We start from the raw sequence: 21,908 nt of genomic DNA on the forward strand, positions 1-21,908 counted from the left end.
TATAAAGTCTGCGGACCTCCTTGCATTTATTTCGAATTTCCCCTGTCATCCAGGGTTTTTCGTAGGCGGAGGAGCAAACATTTATTCCAAATTATTCTCAGTTAAATACCACTTCTCTAACCACAGAAAGCTCCCCAATGTTGAAGAGGCATGTTGGATGAGGTCTGTCGTAGGCTACCCTCAGACAGTTCTGATTCAACATGTCCCAAAAATCCCTTTCCCATCCGCCATCCAGGAAGATGCGCTTAGTAGGAAAAGTACATTCTCTTTTTAAAATAAAGTTTATAAAAAATCGGTCGTCATCCAATGTTGGTTTTATACGATAAATATTTTATTAAGCCAACTACCAGGAGAGTTTAGGATTGCATTCAGAAAAAAATAGTTGTGCAAGAAATTGAAATCGTTAACTGTGAAATAAAATGCATGTTATGTAAAATGGTTGTGAAGAAACCCCTCTCTTCACTTAAGCGCTCTTAAAGACTGTAAACAGTCTATAAGCATTTCCATAAACCTGAAAAAAATAAAAACAAAAATCAATAATTTTAAAATTTAAAATTTGATATTTGGTCTGTCTGGTTACTTTCCTAGCAAGGAGTTTTTATTCTCTTTTGCAAGAAAAACGTAAAAAGTAAACTGACACCTTCCCTGCAAAAACTTGCAAGCAATCAGCTGCTTTGCCAAACCTTTAAAGGAACCAAAACAAGCGAAAATGTTGTATTTTTTTAAAATAAAAAAGAAAATTACCCAAAAGAAATTTTCCATTTCAACTTTTTCAAAAAAAAAAAAAAAAAAAAAAAACACACACACACACAAAACAATCAAGATTGATATTTCACAATAAAATTGTTTTAAATGTGCCCAAATATAAACCATCGAATAATTTTTACTTTTTAGTAATATTTACTCAGTAACTTGTTTTCAGAGAGTACAAAAATGTACCTAAGATCTCAATAAACTACTTTCTAGAACATTTGAACTTTCTAGGGACGGTTCTTCAAGCTCAAAGTTCTATTATATTTGCCCATTCTTTCCTGTCCAGGTCCGTAAAAACATGACCTTTAAAATTTTATTGAATTTGGAAGAGTTTGTTATTTACAGACGTAAGTAGGGGACCTAATTGATTTGTTTGTGAATTTCAGCTTAAAGCGTCATTTCGAGAATGTTCAGATGTTCTAGAAAGTAGTTTTATTTATTGAAATCTTAGGTACACTTTTGTAGTTCACTGTATTCATAAATTTTGGACGATTCGGTATCTATGGACCAGAATTGGAGAAAAAAGTATAAAAATCTAATATTTTCTAAAGTATTTTGCCATTTTGACCTTTAAGAACCTTTCACAGACAGTTCGTATGTTCCATAAAGTTGTTTACTGATAACTTTGCTACGTTATTTGCCGTGTCTTTTTACTTTTTCAGTAAGATTTACTCAGTAAATTGTTTTCAGAGAGTAAGAACAATTATACGGAAAAAGAGAGAAAGGTAAAAAAGACAGCATTTCGTAAAATTTAGCAAGATAACAGTCGACTACCACAGCAAACACTTTGGCGCCAATGTATGAAAGAGAAACTAAATCAAAGGCAGTAAAAACTTCTTCAATTTCAAGTAAAATAAATAAGAAATATTTAAAAGATTAATAAAATAATCAATAAATATAGCTTTATTGCGCTCATGCTCTCACTGAAGACAAGGACGAACAGACCAAAGATATATTTTACGAGCGCTTAGAAGAAACTTATGACCGTTGCCCTGCCCATGACATTAAAATCATTCTAGGCGATTTTAATGCCAAAATTGGAAAGGAGAATATCTTTGGCCCAACAGTCGGGAAATTCAGTCTCCACAGTGAAACATCTGACAATGGTATGAGGTTGATAGACTTTGCTGCTGCAAGAAACATGGTAGTTAGCAGTACCAAATTTAAGCATCTCGATATTCATAAGGGCACCTGGCTGTCGCCAGATCAAAGAACAAGAAATCAAATTGATCACGTTGTGATAGATGGAAGACATGCATCAAGCGTGTTGGATGTACGATCGTTACGAGGTGCAAACATAGACTCGGACCACTACCTTGTTGCAGCAAAGGTACGTACCAGATTAAACGTAGCAAACAAAGTGCGAGCAGACACAACACGGAAGTTGGAAGTTGCAATCACAACAGATAGCCACAGCATATTCCACTCAACTGGCCCAACTGCTTAATCAAAGCACTCCTCGTCCAGATAACATATCATATATTTCAAAACATTGCCCACTCCATGCAAACAGCCGCAAAATCAGTATTTGGATACCAGATACCTCCTCCGAAAATTCTACCAAAGAGTGAAACATCAAACTGATGCCTTTGGAACTGGCACATCCTCCTGTAGAGACCAGCAAGGTAATCTGGTAACTGATACAGATAGTGTGCTAAGGATATGGAAAGATCATTTTTCCAAACTGTTGGTATCCAATAGTAGCGAAGTCGACGAAGAAACCACAGATCCAATCCCAGAAGATGGTATTGAATGTATACCACCCGGCCAAGATGAGGTAAAGACAGCAATAAACCGGCTGAAGAATAATAAGGCAGCAGGAGCTGATGGCCTACCAGTCGTGCTGTTTAAAACCGTAGGCGACACGCTGATAAGGTGTATGCATCAGCTAGTTAGCTCCATCAGGCAGAGAGAACGCGTACCCGACGATTGGAACCTGAGCATCCTGTGTTCCGTCCATAAGAAAGGAGATAAGACTTTATGCTCCAACTATAGGGGCATAACTCTTCTCCCTATCGCCTACAAGATAGTGTCAGGGATATTGTGCGAACGACTAAAGCCCATGGTCAACGAAATAATTGGACCATAACAATGCGGCTTTAGACCTGGCAAGTCCACTATAGACCAAATATTTACCCTGCAGCAAATTCTGGAGAAGACCCAAGAGATGCAGATCGACACCTACCACCTTTTTGTCGATTTTAAAGCAGCCTTCGACAGCCCGCTACGTTCAAAGGTATTTCAAGCAATGTCTGAATTTGGTATCCCCGCAAAGCTCTTTCGGCTTTGTAAAATGACTTTAACTGACACAATATCTTCAGTTAAAATAGGAAAGAACCTCTCCGAAGAGTTTTGTACCAAAAGAGGTTTCAGGCAAGGAGACAGCCTTTCGTGTGCTCTTTTTAACATCCTGATAGAAAAGGTTATACGAGAGCCAAACGTCAAAAGAAGTGGCACAATCTACACCAATAGCCACATGTTACTTGCTTATGCTGCTGATATAGACATCATGGGAGATCAGTAAAAGAAGTAACCGATACCTATATGAAGGTCGAAGGAGAATCTGCTAAAGTGGGTCTGGCGGTAAACGGCGAGAGGACCAAGCTGATGGTGTCGACGCGCAATGTGTGCATTGAGATTGGACCAACTGTTGAAGTTGGTTCCTATAATTTTGAGGTAGTAAAAGACTTCGTATACCTCGGCACCGCCGTAAACACAACAAACGACATCAGTTGTGAAATAAAAAGAAGAATTGTATTGGCCAACAGATGCTACTTTGGCTTAAGTAAGCACTTTAAAAACAAAGCCACAACTCGTCAAACAAAAATAACTTTACAAAACACTGATATTACCCGTGCTGATGTATGGTTCTGAAGCCTGGGTACTTGCGCAAGCAGATAAGGCAGTGCTTGACGTGTTTGAGAGAAAAATTCGTCGAAAGATCTACGGACCGATCTGCGTTGACGGTGAATATCGACGTCGTATGAACCACGAGCTGTATCTGCTATACAACGACATCAATATAGAGTTAGACAACTTTGCCTCTGTTCTTAATTCAAATTTCCTAAGGGTTTGGAAGATATAGTTTTGACAAAATGGTCCCTTTTGACATCAAAGCCACAAACCTTTGGATGCCTATAACCGCGAAAGTTGATGAGATAGGAAAAAACGGCAAGACACGTGTCTTCTCATTTTTGGCCTAACACACTGAGCTGTCTGAAAATGGTTAATAATTTTCGTGTTGCATAGTGTTGTTAGGACACAACCAAAACGAGACAAGTCGGTTGTAACTAACACTTGCAGAAATAAAAATGTGGAAATGAATGTGTCCTAATTTTTTTTCAGAGTTAGACCGACAACTTGTAAATGAATTTTACTGGGGAATATATTCCAAATCAGGGCAAATGGATTGGCTTGTAGCTCGTGTTACGCGGAAAAAGGATATGTAGACGAAGATCGGACAGTAATAAAAATCTGTATAGTTAAACATACATGATAAATTATAATAATACTGACATTAAAGTATGTCAGTAGTTTAAAAAAAAAACTCTCCACATCTCCCAAAATGCTCTAATATCAGCTCAAAATCAGTCAAATTTACCAAACGTGCAACCAGGTAAGAAAAAACTTACTGCACTCCATAAAAAATCTGACCCAGCAATTTCATTGGACAGCTTCCTGGCGTTTCTTCTCATTAATGCCAAAATAAAAGCAAAAAAATTATTTATCCCAAGAATTTTGTATAAACTTTCCTTAAGGGGTTTCCGTCGCATTTTTAAAACTTGTTTTCATATCTTTTATAAATATTAAAAAAAAGTAAAACTTAACTCTTGAATTACTCTAAAATTGGTTTGTTTTAAGTAAATTTTTTAATGTAATAACATGATTACGTGACAGCGAAAAAGATGCAACAAATTACCGTTATATTGAAGATATTACAGAATTTATTTATTTTTTAGTAAATAAGAATAAAAATTTTTTTATTAAATTTTTGTTAGATCAAAAGTTATTCAATAAAAACCGTCTCCTGTAAAAGTTGCTTTTGTCGCTTACATCTTTTTCGCGGGAAGGACTCGACATGATTGATTATTTTCATGAAGAAGATGTGTTGCAAGTTGTTGCAAGAAGACATTTGTCCAGCAAGAATTTGAAGACTCTCATTATCAACATGTCTTTCTCGAATCGCTCTCATTTGCTGGATTTTTGTATTAACAGACGACTTCCAGCAACAAATTGTACATATTGTTACAAATTTTAGGGTAACCAGACAAACCTATTATAACTACTTACCTCCTTGAGTGTTATTACTGATATATTAGCAATTCCAATAAAATTCAAAACAAATGGTTTGCTGGTACATGCGAGCATAATAAGTACACAACGTCTGTACTTTGTGGAACCATCATACCACCTATGGGCATACAGTGATTCATTGACGAGGGAGCTCTGTAAAATACAAGAATGTGCGTTTTTTAGATCTAGAATTTTGTATTAGGTATGACCCGCTTCTGATGCTTACATATTCCTTTAACTTTTGTCCAATATAACAGGTGATTATCACCTGCTTACTTTCGTATAGCAACAGAATGAAGGATTTGACAATGGTTAGCATTGAAACATCATCCAGCATTTGATAGGCTACTAAACACAGGGTGAAAGATGATGACATAACCGAGAATATAATCGATAGACCAAATAAATTGTTGGTCTCATTGGCCAAGCTGAAACAAGAGGGGAAATATTTTGTAAAATTGAAAATATTATGTTTGTGTTTGTATGTTTGTTCCCGTACCTTTTTAATGGTAAAATTAGTAAAAGTGCGAACTGTGAAAAATGAGATAGACACACGACTTTATACAAAAAGTACAGGAACGGAAAATAGAAAAATAAAACGTCAAAAAACTGGAACAATTAACAAATGTGTAAAAGTGGTAAGAATTGTAAAACTTTTTAGTTCTGGAACCATATTTATTATTAGAAGCAACCATGGTGCAGTGGTAAGCACCAGAACCCTCAATCTCAATCCCCTCCGTAAAATGCTTTTTGAGCACCTATGTACATCGCCTACGAAATTTTTATATCCTCAGTATTTATGCTGACAAGGGTATATGGAAAATGTTGCCAATTCTTTAATTATCCATTTCCAAAAAATTTCAATTTTTCTTTTCGTGCTACATCAATAATTTTTTGTATATAGGTTACAAAAAAACAGTACAACAGTACAGTACAGTACAATTCAGCTCGCGAGCAAATTCTTGGTTGTTTCTGACAAAAGTTATCGCGGTTTTACTTCTGCGTTAAGCGCGGCCGGTCCGAACTTTTTATACTCTCCACCACGAGTTGTATTGAAGTTAAATGGACCAATTAGTTTCCTTTTGTTTATGAAGAAAACTAAATACCAAATTTCAGAAATTTCGGTAAAATAATGTGGCTAACCTTCAAAATACCGAAATTCGGGAGGTAATTTCGGTGTGGTAATGAGTCCAAAATCTGCAAAATACCGAAAATCGGTTGGTACCGTTATATGGGCGCTATATCAAAACGTGGACCGATATAGCCCATTTGCAATACCAAACATCCTAGGTTTAATAGAAACTTCTATACTAAATTACAAAGCTCTATCTTAAAAATTGCGAGCTTTATCTTGATTTCAACAGACGGACGGACGGACGGAGAGACGGACATGGTTATATCGACTTAGAATTTTACCCTGATCAAGAATATATATACTTTATAGGGTCTCGAATATTTCGATGTGTTACAAACGGAATGACAAATTTAATTCTACCGTCCATATTATGGTGGAGGGATAATAAAAACGCTAATTATTTTAATGAGCACAATTATCACAAAAAAGTTATCACGAAGGGACGTCAGTGAGTAAAATGCACAATAGGTTTAAATTTTACTCAGAATTTGCGGAATTTAAAAAAAAAAATTACAAAATTTTAAATGTAATCCGACTTTTTCAGAATATAGGTCTATTTACCCGTCAAAAATTACAAAAAAAAAATAGTTTTAAATTTAAACTTCACGGGGAGTCAAATGAGACCAAAATTATGATGATCGTGAGAATAGTTAGGTTAGGTAACAAAACATTTTGATTTTAAAAAATAGTTTTCACATTCATTCTACAGTTGAAAGTATTGGAAAAAATCTAGAGGAGTATTTTTTTTTTGTTTTTCTTTAAACTCCCAAGAAAGTGGATGGATATTGCTTTATCTACATTCACATAGAAGGTTTCTCATTGGGGAATATTATCGGGTTATTGTGATAAATCATTAGGCTTCTTAAACGGAAATAGAGTTCATACACTGAAAGAAAAAGCTACGTAATATGAATGAAATCCTACGTTGTATCAATGAAATTTGTCATTGATTTTGAGCCAACGTAGGGCTTCATTGAATAAATGAAAAAAGTTTCATTGAGTTTCATTGAAGTAAAATTATCGAAATTGTTAATTAATGCAATGAAACTCCTTCATTTATGCAATGACACTTTTTCATTAATGCAGTGAAACTCCTTCATTCATGCAATGAAACTTCTTCATTGATGCAATGAAACTTTTCCGTTAATGCAATGAAACTTTTTCATTAATGCAATGAAACTCATTCATTGATGTAATGAAACTTTTTCATTAATGCAATGGAATACATTCTCTTTGTTGTACTCACGTAATGAGCAAAAATAAAGTCAATGCTAAATATGTTTATTTCATTTTATTGCAATTAGTTTTGACCATTAATACAACAAGTCATATTTAATACCTCAGGTATTAAGCACACTAATGATAGTATTGGGCGTTGTCATCTGTAAGTAAAATTGAAAAAATAAACAAATTGACTGGTTTTTTAAACAATAACTTACCTCCAACTTTTGCCGCTGAGTCATCCCCTGAGTACGTCCACGATGTTAGGATACAGCATTTTTTCCTAAAGGGAGTAGTGCTTCATTGGCCACGGACAGTCTCCGTAATTCCTTTGATCATTGGATTTTCTATTTTTTGATCTCCATTGCAACTATAAATGAAAATTAAAAAAGTAAATAAACGAACACATAAAAACTACAAAAAATAATTTAACCAATATTTGAATTTTCATTTCACATTATTTAACACTTCATACTTACTTTCAGCGAAGTTAATTATCCTTTTGAGCGTTGTCATCTGTAAGAAAAAATGGAAACCATAAAACAATTTTTAGTAATTTAACTGGCTTTCTTCCTAAACATTAACTTACCTTTAACTTTCGCCGTTGGACAGAAAACTATACAACAATACATTTTCTTTTTCTAAGTAACAGTTTCTCCGCCATTCCACGCATCTTTAGATTCTCTATTGAATGCTTCCATTACAAGAAAAATATAAATGAAAATTCATTTAAAAGAACAACTGAACACCTAAAAAATAATATTTACATTTTCTTTTCATGTTAAACACATCACAGTTTTTAAAGTTGAAAACAACAGACCTAAAATAACTTCTTTTTCATCCACACTTGACTGTGGTTTAGCGCAAACTAAAACAATGTTCTTGTACATCGTTTGATGTAGCTAAGAAAGCGGTGGTTGTTTTGCCAACACGTGTTTTTTCTGCTTGTTAAATACTCACAAACAGTAACAAAGAACTGAGAAGAGCATTCTTTTTAATGTGGATGAATATTTATGTATGTATACCAACGCCAATCGACGACAATAGCGAATTTTTGTATAGTTGATGACGTTTCTGGTAGTTTTGGCAAATATTCGTGCATACATATTTATGTGATTCTATACATATGTATGTAGCCAATGTATACATATGTATTAGGCAGGGGCGATTTGAAAACCTTAATGAGCCCTTCGCGTTTCTGATTCCTAGGATTGAACTGAGCAAAAAAGTCCACTGGACCATATATCTACCGTGAAAATCGAGCCTCCCGATTTTTAATTTAAGTTTTTTATTGACGTTTTTTGGATATTTTGACATATAACAGCCAAACCATTGGGATTTTCGATCCAACACTAAGACAAACATTGTAGCCAAGACAGTAATTGAAAACTCTCTAATACATCGCAAAAGCATTGGAACGCTCCTTCAGGCAGTTTTGGCCCTAAGAATGTGCAAACTTTTCGGAAAATGTCGATAAATGACATTGTGCTACAAAATTTGACCCGAAAAATATTCAAGTGTTCTGATGCAAAATTATATCGTGTTGGGATCCATGGACAACAACAATGCCTTTATTTCGTTTGGGTCACTTCGTTTTATTTTTTATAACGGTAAAAGTAGTGAAAATCTGGGTTTCTTGCATTTTCAAATTTAAACGGGTATATCTTATTTTTTCCACAACGGATTTCTTTTGGACCTTCTTCCTTTTAAAGGGGTGAATAATGTCTTTTGAATAAGCTATTATTGTTTGAAATCGTTTAACAAATGGCTAAGTTATAGTGGTTTATGTCTGAAAACCCCCACAAATAACCTATAAAGGAATTTCTCATAATCTTTATATATAAAACTCAGTTGTCGTTTGTTGGTAATTGAATCAGTTGAAAACGGCTGGAGCGATTTGGATAATTTTTTGTGGAAATGTTAGTCATAGTCCAGTTTAGGTTTTTATGCAAAGAAAAATTGGCCACGCCCTCTTTTCCCCCCACTTTTATAAATATGTTATATCTACGGAACTACTCAATAGATTTTCCTAAAATTTGCACGGAACGTAGAGTGATGGCCCCCGGTTGAAATAGGCTACATATTTGGTTGAATTTCGGATCGGGCGGGGTACCTCCCCTATGCCCTATTTTTCGCTTTGAAAAATAATTTCCGAGTCAATGGCGATTGTGTTTCCGACCTTACGTGCTTATTTGGGCCATTAAGACTGGACAACGACCACTTTTTTAAATATGTTATAATATCTACGAAACTACTGAATCGATTTTCCTGAAACTTTCAGCGAATGTACAGGGTTGGTCCCCGATAAAAATAGGCTACATATTTTTTGACTTTCGGATCGGTCGGGTACCTCCCCTATGATCTATTTTTGTAAAAATGCAATATTTGCAACAAATACGAATATATCGGTTTGGGAATTTATTTGCGAGTCAATGGCGATTGTGTCTCAAACCTTACGTACTTATGTTGGGACTTAAGATCCGACCACGCTCACTTTCTAATTAGGTTATATCTACAAAACTACTGAAGGGATTTTCACGAAAATCGCGATTTTTCTAAACTTTTAAATCTTTATAAATAAAAATCAACTATCGTTCGTTGGTAATGGCATCAGTTGAGAATGTCTGGACCTATTTTCGACTTGGGTTTTTATGCAAAGAAAATTTGACCATGCCCACTTTTACGCACACTTTTTTCAATTTTAATTTTTTATCATTTTTACAAGAACTGAAATTGCCAGGGAATGTACAGAGATGACCCCCGCTTAAAATATGCTACAAATTCAGTTGAATTTCGGAAAGGGCGGGGTACTTCCCCTATACCCTACTTTTTTAAAAATTTTATATTTACAATAATTACGAATGTTTCTATTTGGAAGTTAATTTGCGAGACAACTGTGGTTGTGTCTCCGACCTTACCTACTTTTTAGGAACCAAAGACTTGACCATACCCACTTTTTAAAATATGTTACATCTACAAAACTATTGAACCGATTTTCCTGAAAATGTCAGGGAATCTACAGGCATATTTTCTTTAATTTTGAAGAGGCATTTTTAAAAGAACGCCTTACCTTTATGAATAAAAATTAAATGCTGTCATAACCCAACTTAGGTTTTTTGGAAAGAAAAGTTTACCACGCCCCCGAAAACAGGTTACATATTTTATTGAATTCCCTAGGGGGCGGGGTACCTCCCGTATGCGATATTTAAAAAAAACGTTATATTTGCAAAAATTATGTATGTATCGGAATAAAAATTTACGGATTAATCTACAATCTAGGTACTTCTTTGGGGCCTATAGGCCCGACCACGCCTGTTTTTTTAATATATCATAACTCCAATACTACTGAAGGGATTTCCATAAAATTTGTAGCAAAAGCTCAATGTTTGCCGTTGTTATGTATATTTTATGAATTTCGGAAGAGGTGGGGTACCTTCCTCATGCCTTTCTGCTAAACGCTATATGTATAAGCCACACTCATGATTATATCGGTGTCAGCATACATTTTGGTAGGCAATGAAGTTGTGTGCACCCTAGGTACATATTTGGAGCCAAAATACCGGACCAGGCCCACTTTTTTAATATGTTATATCTGATGACCACGCCGACTCTTTTCAAAACATTATTTTTCCAAAACTACTGAACCTAATTTTCAGAAAATGTTCAGGAATGTCCCGTGGTCCAAAATGCTATATATTTGTAGACGAATTTCGGGGCCTATTATTTTATAATCGCTATATTTGCCAAAGTTATGAGTGCATCAGGTTGCAAATTAGTTTTCGAGACAACGGTGGTTGCGCCCCCGATCAAGAAAAACTATATATGTACTTAAATGGTGTACTTAAATGGTGAGGTTCAACGGTACATCAGCCATGAAAAGCTAAAACATATAAGTCTAAATAAGCGGGATAATTCGATTTAACCATTTTTTTAACTTTTATAATTGGATCGCTTTAGGATAAAGTCTGGGACATGGACGATATTAAATCCTAAAAGGCACAAATTGGCGACAAATCCGACAAAGTCCGTAACAGAAAAGAAAGGTTACAAACAAAATCTGTTGATAAATTTAAAATCCTTCTCGGTTTGACAATGGACCGAAGAAGTGAGGTAGAAAATACCTATTTTTGAATTGTCAAGCATAAAGTCGATAAAAAGTTTTCATTAAAACTCATTACGATGGGCCAGCAACGCGGACCGGGGTCTGCTAGTTATCAAAATAAATATTGAACAAAACAAAAAAACATTATATTTTTGAAAATTATGAGAAATTCCTTTATAGGTTTTTTGTGGAGTTTTTCAGACATAAACCACTATAACTAAGCCATTTGTTAACCAATTTCAAACAATAATAGCTTATTCAAAAGACATTATTCACCCCTTTAAAAGGAAGAAGGTCCAAAAGAAATCCGTTGTGGAAAAAATAAGATATACCCGTTTAAATTTGAAAATGCAAGAAACCCAGATTTTCACTACTTTTATAGTTATAAAAAAATAAAACGAAGTGACCCGGACGAAATAAAGGCATTGTTGTTGTCCATGGATCCCAACACGATATAATTTTGCATCAGAACACTTGAATATTTTTCGGGTCAAATTTTGTAGCACAATGTCATTTATCGACATTTTCCGAAAAGTTTGCACATTCTTAGGGCCAAAACTGCCTGAAGGAGCGTTTCAATGCTTTTGCGATGTATTAGAGAGTTTTCAATTACTGTCTTGGCTACAATGTTTGTCTTAGTGTTGGATCGAAAATCCCAATGGTTTGGCTGTTATATGTCAAAATATCCAAAAAACGTCAATAAAAAACTTAAATTCAAAATCGGGAGGCTCGATTTTCACGGTAGATATATGTTCCAGTGGACTTTTTTGCTCAGTTCAATCCCAGGAATCAGAAACGCGAAGGGCTCATTAAGGTTTTTTTGCTTCCACACAAATCGCCCCACCCTAATATGTATATATTGGCTACATGCACATACATATGTGTTCTTTTTATGATTGTCAAAAATTTGATTTGTTTAATAATGACAAAATAATTAGAAGACAAATTTTATAACTTAACAGATTTACAAAAGAATACAAAACGCAAAAAGGAATTTAAAAAAATTTTCATTTATTTAATGAAACTCTCTCTTTTATCTAATGAAACTCTCTCTTTTATTTAATGAAACTGTTTCATTCATTTTTAAAGCAAACCTAACACATGGAATGAATTCAAAACATACATAATAATTGTTCCACAAACATCCCAGACGGGACAAGGGAGAATTCTCTCATATCAATGGGTGCACCCCGATTCATATTAGCTCAATGATATGGGACCTACTGTTTATCGTCGAGTCCGAACGGCGTGTCTTACGACACCACTTTATAGAGAAGTTTTACATGACTGAAATACTCAGGAAATGTCGCCAACATTGCTGAGGGGTATTTTGCCACCGTTGAAAATTTTGATGTTGCCTGGCCGGGGAATCGAACCCACGATCTTCTGCGTGCAAGGCGGGTGTGCATACCATAGCACTACGGTGGCACCCAAAACATACATATTTTTCTTAAATTTATAGAAATTAAAAGTTTCATTGCATCAATGAAATCCGTTTCGTTTATACAATGAAACCAAAAATCGTTGGATTTTAAATAACGTAAAGTTTTATTGCATGAATGAAACATTTCATTATATTAATGGAACGTTTCATAGCATCAATGAACAATAATCAATGAAACCCGTTCATTGATACAACGAAGCATTTTTCTTTCAGTGTAGAAACTTTTGTAATGTATGTGCATTTTAACCCAGTAAACCCCGAGACATAAATGAGAAAATCACAAATTCTTACAAAAATAGAACAAAATTCAGACTAACGGTAAATTTTTATTTTGTCTGTTTATTTGTCTGTTAAACTTAATGTGTAGAATGCAAAAGTAAACACATGGTTGCCTAACTGATTGTGCTAAAATATTTATGCGTACTTTTGTTACTGTTCCTGCAAATTTTTGTCTGTACTCAAGAGAAAACAATGGGTGAAATAACGTTTAAATCGCGTAATATCCAAATCACTTTGTCCGCATGTGATTTTCATGTAAAGCAAGACCATATCTTTTAATTTGTATATATTTTTCGAAATTAATTTAGAATCTGCTGAATCTTAGCATTAAAAAACCTATAAAACATCGCTAATTTGCGCAAAGTGCAAACAATATTTGTCCGCATCCGGTTTCAGTGTCACCATGAAAATCTACATCGATATCAGCGTACGTAAAAATACTTTAAATAACATTTCCAATCGTTTCGTTTCGTATTTTCCATAGGAACAATACAAAACGAAACATAACCCAAGCTATTTAGTTTCGTTTTGTTTACATTCGTGAGTGCGAACAAAACGATAAGCGAAAAGTGCTCAACTCCACAAGACCAGATAGAAAACTAAATAGTACTAAACACGTGTGAATAAATCAAAAACGTTTGGTGGTTGATAAAATATTCACTTTGGTATCACATGTGTGTGTGTGCCTGAGTGTGTTATTGCATAACGCACGGCAAACGTTTGCCAAAAATTCTTTGTGTTCCGGTGGTGAATGAAACAACTCGGCAAAGCATAGCGGAAGTACATTTGAGCAATCGTACGGTTTTCATCTTTTTACACTGAAAAGTTTGTGGTTTTGTTTTGGTTGTGAGAATGAAACGATTCGGAGAAGCTGAAAAGTTTGTGGCTTTGTGTGATTGGTCATTGATCGATATACAGTTGCGTGCAAAATAATAGCAGTGTACGAAAATTGCAATAATACTGCTTTAAATCCTTAAAGGAATTATCTGTTTATAAAAATAAACTTAAAAAATTAAATTTTTCAAGGAAAAACTTACCACATAGTGGAAGATATCGGTGGTATTTTCTCAAAAATTATTTTTAATGGTCGAAAATCATCATATGTATCCTCAAAGTAACTAATATCCATAGTGCGGGTACAATTTTTGGAATTTAATCTGAAAAAAATCTGATAAAGCTAAGGAAATAAGACCAAATCTTTTGGAAACATTCTAAAACCCCACTTTTATGGATTGGCATGGTCTTCATTTTTGTTAACCAGAGCTAGAGCTACAAGTTTACCAAAGACCCAAAAATGAAAATCCAATCGGTATCCGAAATATGAAGCCAACAACTTATAAACATAAACTAAGAATAGCCCACTGTAGATGAAGCCATGAAATGACCGGGCAGTAATGCAATGAAATTACGTCTCCACATTGTCTGTGTCGGTTGATATGGAATATTTTTATTTCGTGTCCTATGACATGGATGGCTAGTGTAAACACCACCTAAGCGATAATTGCATGATGGATAAATGTACAACAATAACAAAGTAATGTGTCATTTAGATATGACTTCATTGGCCGAATTTAGCACATTATCAGGTTTTACTTGCTAAATCCAGCCAAAATCTACCAGATTTCCCATACAAAAATAAATCCTCGTATTTAGTGGATTTGTTTTTAATATGCCATTTAGATATGACACCATTAGCCGGATTTAACGCATTATCAGGTTTTATTTGCTAAATCCAGCCAAAATCTACCAGATTTCCTATACAAAAATAAATCCTCCTATTGAGTGGATTTATTTTAAATCTGGCATAAATCCTCGTAACAACTCTGTTTTTTGCAACATGTTGCTAGAAAATACAAAAAGTTGCAAGCTGGCACAAGAAACAAGGTAGATGCATCGGTGAATTGCTACACTAAAAATAATTTAAAATGTAAAAATTTGTAAACAAGGGGGGAAAATTAAATTTGTTTTGATGTACAAAGTTGATTTTAATCAACCAAGACTAATATTTACGATGTATAAACGATAAAATAATTCGTTTATTTATTTTAGATGGGCAAACTGCGATAAAATTAATATTTATTTGCTCTTTAGTTAGCATTAGTAGCATAATGTGCTAACATTTTTAGTATTAAACAATAAATTTGCAAAGACATAAATACAACAAGATAAGACATTTTTTTGCTATCATTCTTCAGTGAATGGCTTTTGAATTTAACATAATGTTATACCACGATATGGTGATATAAAATTTTTTCTTTTATACATTTTTACGTATTTAACCGAATTTACCGATCCAATTGACATAGAATTATTCTTGAATAGATCCTTGAATTCATAAATTTCGTTTCTGATACCATTACATGAAATGTTCCTCCTTGGTTGCGATTTTGAATTAACTGCAACCTGTTAAGGGTAATGTTTCTATACAAAGTTTCGTAAACATTTTTTTGTTGCATGCATTTTGTCATGTCTTAGTTGTATTTATGTCTTTGAAATTTGTAATTTGACGTATGTTTTTTGGGCCGAATCATGGCACAATTACCCAGGTAGTGGCATCGTAAAATTTTGAATATGTTATGTCAAAACTTTCTTTATGTTGTTGGGGAAATTACAACAAAAATATTTTTTTTATAAAGGGATTTGACTTTTCATATTCGATCAGCTGGTGTGATACCACTACCTGGTAGTTCTGCCATGGGCCGAATTCAATTTACAAAAAATTCTTTTGATGTTTCAAATTCGATCAGATGGGCTGATGCATCTACCTTGGTAATTGTGCCATGAACAAAAATCAGCTGACTGCCATTTAAATCCTCCAAAATGTATATCTAAATGCAATAAGATTTGTACTGGATTTATTGAATCCAGTCGAGGATTTATGGCTAGTCTAAATGAGCTATAAACATGGAAAGTAAGAACTAGAAAGATTAAGAAAATTCTATATGGTAGTTGTTGTTGTTTAAATAGAGTAACTGTGTAATGACAATTTACGTTACATTTAAATTTTTTAAATTAACGGATATTCAACTAAATTAACTTAAACCTATCAGTTACATTCGTAACATTGTCTCCCGCTTAAACCTGTTCGTCCCGAATAGACACAATTCCCTCACGGGGGGATGGGCGTTGGTAGCACTGCCTCCCGCTTAAGTCTATTCCTCCTGACTAGGTACAGTTATCGTTCCGTAATGGCGTCAACTGCTTTAGTTGTACCCTCTTCGCCTTCAGCTTTGACCTTGGACTTTCGCTCCTCTGGACGACGTTGCATCCTCTCCATGAATCGTGAAGTTATTCCTCCTTTCTTCGTGTCACCCTTCTTTTAAGCGCCACCTGGTCTTCATCGAACTTGCCCATCCTTGCTGTACGGCCACTTTTCGGCATTTCCAGTGGACCTTTCCTAGATCTTTGCTTTGTCTTCCCACTCGGGGGATCTTTTCGCTTCCCTACCGTTACCGATTTTCTACCCATCTCCATGTACTGTTGTAGTTTCGCCTGTGGCCTTCCGCAATTTGACTCCATTTAACGGAAATAACTTCCCTTTTACCAAATACGGTATAAGAATGGACTTTGCTGCACCGGTGTCCAATGGCAAGGTACGTAATACATCATTGATGGAGGCTTTAACTGTTAAGTTGTGATTCTTCTGCTATAGAGATTGGACGACCATCGTTTTCTTCATCTACCAGCGGCCTTTCTTAATTGGCAGAATTTCTGAAGGCGGGTAGGCGGATCTGGGTCTTGGTCATCGTAATCGGAATTTCCGTGCAATGTGTCAAGCTTTCCGACAGTTATAGCAATTCTTTTTCGTTCTGCCAGCCCCTCGTTTTACATTATCTATTACCCGCATTAGTGTATCCTTTATCAGGTCGACAACGTTCTGGGAATTGTAGTGCTCAACTTCCAACCTCCGCACGTTGTAAGCTTGAGGTTTCACCAGTATCCGGTTTCTTGGGCCAACACAAATGACACGGTTTCTGCAAATGTTCCCATTGGTGCCGCATATGTCGCAAACTTTATCTACGGATCACGAATGCCACTAGCAAAAGTTTCAATTTTTATGCGGTCCACCAATGGATATGCCAACTGCGCTAACCGCTCTATTTCAGCCGCAAAGTCTTGTAAGGTCTCATTTGCCTTCTGGACTGTTGCTTATGTTTGTTACGGTACGTACATTCCAGAGCAGCAATTATATACCCATAGTTGTTCCTAGAAGCGGCAGGAATACTTTGTATTACATCAGCAGCACCCCTTCAATGTCAAAGGGAGTGCTACAGCGTTGTCGTTCCAAGAATCTCTAGCAGTCACTGTTTCGAACTGTAATTTGAACACATTGAAGGATGTAGAGCCTTCGAACACAGGAGGCTCGATTTTTAGCGTGTTATCAATAGCCCTCGCTGGACCACCATTGATTTCCAGTTCCGACATTTTCTTCTCTAGGTTCTCAAACTTCACGTCATGGGCCAGAACATTCTCGTCTACAGACAGAATCTTCTTATCTAACTCTATAACTTGTACCTCCACGTTTTCTAGTGTTTTTTCAATTACTATCGTGATGTTTTCCAGTTTTTCGCTAATTTTTCTAGAGTTCTCTTCTAACATTTCTTCAAACATTCTGGAATTCGCTGCCATTAAGTCTGCCTTAATTTCCATCATATGTCTACTTGAATTTTCTCCATACTTTTAAATCGTCATCCCTGGCAGCTACCGACAAAATAACTGGACTACATCCTTACTGTCGAGTTCATATTTGGAAGCCGTAATATTTTGCGCAAACTTAAATCAATTTCTAAGATGGGACATATGGTTTCACTCCATTAGGTACCTCCCCCACAAAAGTTAAAAATTTTTCGCTAAAATGGTGCGCACGATAACTCTCCAAGACAGTAACCGATTTGGCCCATACTTCGCACATCGTAATATTTCTACGAGACATAGATCAAGTTCGAATATGGACTATATACATATTTCGGAAAAGTGCAGTTTAGGACCTCCTCCCGAATCGTTTCAAGGCCCCTATTACGATGGTGCAAGTTTTTTGGCTGGCAAGTCCATACTTCTTCAGAAAATGACTCAAAAACTGTAAAAAACCCCTACGGCCAGCATATGTTGTGGATGGTGCACACGACTACTCCCGAACCGAATACTCCATTGGTCCACACTTAGCATAACGTAATATTTTTTCGAATATTAGATAAAGTTCGACGGTGTTGTTTATAGGTCGGTACCTCCGATGGTACGCGCGATAACTCATAAACGGAGCAACTGATTTGGTCCAAACTTTGGATCTCGAAATATTTTGTCCAAACTTATTTTATGTTCAAAAGTAGCGTCTGTTGGCCAATACAATTCTTCTTTTTATTTCACAACTGATGTCATTTGTTGTGTTTACGGAGGTGCCGTGGTAGACTAAGTCTTTTACTACCTCAAAATTATAGGAACCAACTTCAACAGTTGGTCCGATCTCAATGGACGCATTGCGCGTCGACACCATCAGCTTGGTCTTCTCGCCGTTTACCGCCAGACCCACTTTAGCAGATTCTCCTTCGACCTTCATGAAGGTATCGGTTACTTCTTTTACTGATCGTCCCATGACGTCTATATCATCAGCATAAGCAAGTAACATGTGGCTATTGGTGTAGATTGTGCTACTTCTTTTGAGGTTTGCTTCTCGTATAACCCTTTCACACGAAAGGCTGTCTCCTTGCCTGAAACCTCTTTTGGTACAAAACTCTTCGTTCAGTTCAGTCTCAAGTTCAGACACCTAAAATTCTGAAAACCCCCTAAATACATATTTTGTTTTTGGAAAAGAAGTGTTTCAATTCACACAGACTGAGGGTATATCTGTGTCTGATACGTTTTTACTCATTTGTTATAAATAGTGTCGTACTATGTTATCTTTAAACTAAAACATGACTTTGGTTAAAACATGGAGACAGTTTTTTTTCTCTTAACCCATAGGGAACCCACCACGAAGTTATCTATATTTCCACGCAATAAAATCCTACACACTGTGTAATACTTACTCCGTTATCATCAAGTGTTGTCGTATTAAAACATTTAACTCTTTCGAAGCTTTTTGTTCGTCCTTTGCAGGATCCAATTCCAATATTCGCTGAGATAGCAAATCATAGTGCATACACAACTGTGTAATGAGGTTATAGAGGCAAAGATCACAACCAGTTATTGTCAAGCCAGATAGAATGCATGAACACGCTCCAATCACGTAATAGAAAATATATTTTAACCACCATTGATTATCCATTGGATTGCCCATTTTCCAAAGAGATAGCGGTAACAATAAAGTAAATTTTCCAATCGACAATATATTCATTAGAGAGAGTAGTAGCGGTAAGGTAGTATAGAGTGGTCCCACTATACGATAAAATGTCCAAATTACAGTTTCAAGTCGTGAATAATATTTGAAGTAGTTTTTTAAATTGTATTTTTCCTCAGTGTGATTTTCGGGATATATTTCTTCTAGAGTTTTCAAAACTTGGACCAATGTCTGCCGTCGATAATACATGGTTAAGAGCTTTCCCAATCCCACAATAATATAATTCATGTAAATAACGTTGGCCAATTCATCGACACCTTCATCCTCGGTGGTGATATTATAAATGATTTGTAGTAGAATAGTTAGTATTTGATTTAGGCTAATAGCTAGTTGCAGAAATTTTGAATAACGTCTTGGTTTGGTTGTTATATCGACACAAAGAATTTTTAAAATAAATCTCGATACTTTTATGTGTTTTTCAAATTTCTCTGAACCTTTCCAAGCGTTAGCTTTGGCCATGATGTTCTTATGGTGGTTGCTACTGAGTCAATCACTGAAATGATTGAGTGAATATTATTGTTTACCAACAATGTTGAAATTCAAAACTTCTAAGGAGAGTGAGAATTTTATGCGGTTTTGGAAAATTCTTGGGTGATAAAATAAGAAACACCTGTGGGTGTTTTTTACCCTCCACCATAAAATGAAGGGTATAATTAGATTTGTGCCGTTGAAATTAAGATACAGCTCGCAATTATTAAGATAGAGCTTTGTAATTTGGTATAGAAGTTTATATTACTCCTAGGATGTTTGGTATTACAAATGGGCTATATCGGTCCACGTTTTGAGATAGCCCCCATAGAACGGTACCACCCGATTTTCGGCTTTAGCTTCATTATCACACCGAAATGACTGAAAATTGGTACTAAGTCTTCGTTGGGGGTTTAAAGCTTTTCCACGTAATTTTGTCGGTATAACTCCACGCCTTCATATAGCCCCCAAAGAACGGTACCTCCCGATTTTCGGTATTTTGAACGTTGTGGTCGCAATATTCCTCCGAAATGGTTGAAATTTGGTATTTAGTCTTCATTTGGGGTATAAATCTTTCCATATAAAATTTGTAGGTGTAGTTTCACGATTTCATATAGCCCCCATAGAACGGCACCTTCCGATTTGCGTTATTTTGAAGGTTGTGGTCTCAATATACTTCCGACATGCTGAAATTTTGAATTTAGTTTTTATTTGTGGTATAAAACTTTCCATATGATTTTTGTCGGTATAGGCCCACGATTTAATATAGCCCCCATAGGACGGTACCTCTCGATTTGCGTTATTTTGAAGGTTGAGGCCTCAATATTCCTCCGTAATGGATGAAATTAGGTCTTCACTTAGGGTATAAAACTTTCCACATGAAATTTGTCGGTATAGGACCACGATTTCATATAGCCCCCATAGGACGGTACCTCCCGATTTTCGGTATTTTGAATGTGGTGCCTCAATATTCCTCCGAAATGTCTGAAATTTGGCATTTAGTCTTCATTTGTGGTATAAAACTTTCCATATGATTTTTGTCGGTATAGGCTCACGACTTCATATAGCCCCAATATAACGGCACCTCCCGATTTTGGGTATTTTGAATGTGGTGGCCTCAATATTCCACCGAAATAGCTGAAATTTGGTATTTAGTCTTCATTTGGGGTACAAAGCTTTCCATATGAAATTTATTGGTATAGGTCCATGCCTTCATATAACCCCCATAGAACAGTACCTCACGATTTTCGGTATTTTGAAGGCTTCAATATTCCACCGAAATGGCTGAAATTTAGTATTAAGTCTTCATTGGGGGTATTCAACTTTCCCTCGAAATTTTTCGGTATAGTCCACGTCTTTATATAGTCCTCATTATCCATCGAAATGACTGAAATTTGGTATTGAGTCTTCGTTGGGGGTTCAAAACTTTTCACCTAAAATTTTTAGGTATAGGTTTACGCCTTCATATTGCCCCCATAGAACTGTACCTCCCGATTTTCGGTATTTTAATTGTTGTGGCTTCAATATTGCACCGAAATGGCTAAAATTTGGTATTTAGTCTTCGTTGGTAGTATAAAACTTTCCCCCCGAAATTTGTCCGTACAGGTCCACACCTTCATATAGCAGTCATAGAACGGTACCTTAGTCTTCTTCATAAACGAAAGGAAAGTAATTGTTCACTTTTGTTGCAATACCACTCGTGGTGGAGGGTATAACAAGTTCGGCCGGGCTGAACTTAATGCCGTTCTTAATTGTTTTTTTTTTTTTTTTGAAATTCTACCCTGGTCATGGTGCGTTGCGGGTATCTGTGTAATTGAATGGAAAATTATTGTTTACCAACAATGTTTGAATGGAAAACTACCAAGTGCGGAAACGTGCG

General features: G+C 35.7%; 1 protein-coding gene across 1 annotated transcript; it reads right to left on the reverse strand.

Moving 5' to 3' along the window:
- Positions 1-309: 309 nt before the first annotated feature.
- LOC141405233 (odorant receptor 85c-like) lies at positions 310-20,056 on the reverse strand. The gene is made up of 4 exons (XM_073989330.1): positions 19,251-20,056; positions 5,273-5,474; positions 5,044-5,199; positions 310-511 (listed from the first exon to the last, which is right to left on the reverse strand). The coding sequence occupies exons 1-4, from the start codon at positions 20,018-20,020 to the stop codon at positions 464-466; spliced, it is 1,176 nt and encodes a 391-aa protein (XP_073845431.1). The 5' UTR covers positions 20,021-20,056; the 3' UTR covers positions 310-463.
- Positions 20,057-21,908: the final 1,852 nt, after the last annotated feature.

Source organism: Musca autumnalis, unplaced genomic scaffold, assembly GCF_047663935.1.
Source record: "Musca autumnalis isolate F117 unplaced genomic scaffold, ASM4766393v1 scaffold_5, whole genome shotgun sequence".
In the NCBI taxonomy this organism is placed as follows: Eukaryota; Metazoa; Arthropoda; class Insecta; order Diptera; family Muscidae; genus Musca; species Musca autumnalis.

What these genes read in the sequence shown, in the direction of transcription:
- LOC141405233 (XM_073989330.1), bottom strand. Translation starts at nt 20,020, where the DNA reads ATGGCCAAAGCTAACGCTTGGAAAGGTTCAGAGAAATTTGAAAAACAC. An exon ending in CAACACTTGATGATAACGGA is followed by an intron (nt 5,475 to 19,250) that starts GTAAGTATTACA and finishes CTCTTGTTTCAG; the next exon opens with CTTGGCCAATGAGACCAACA. An exon ending in GACAAAAGTTAAAGGAATAT is followed by an intron (nt 5,200 to 5,272) that starts GTAAGCATCAGA and finishes TGTATTTTACAG; the next exon opens with AGCTCCCTCGTCAATGAATC.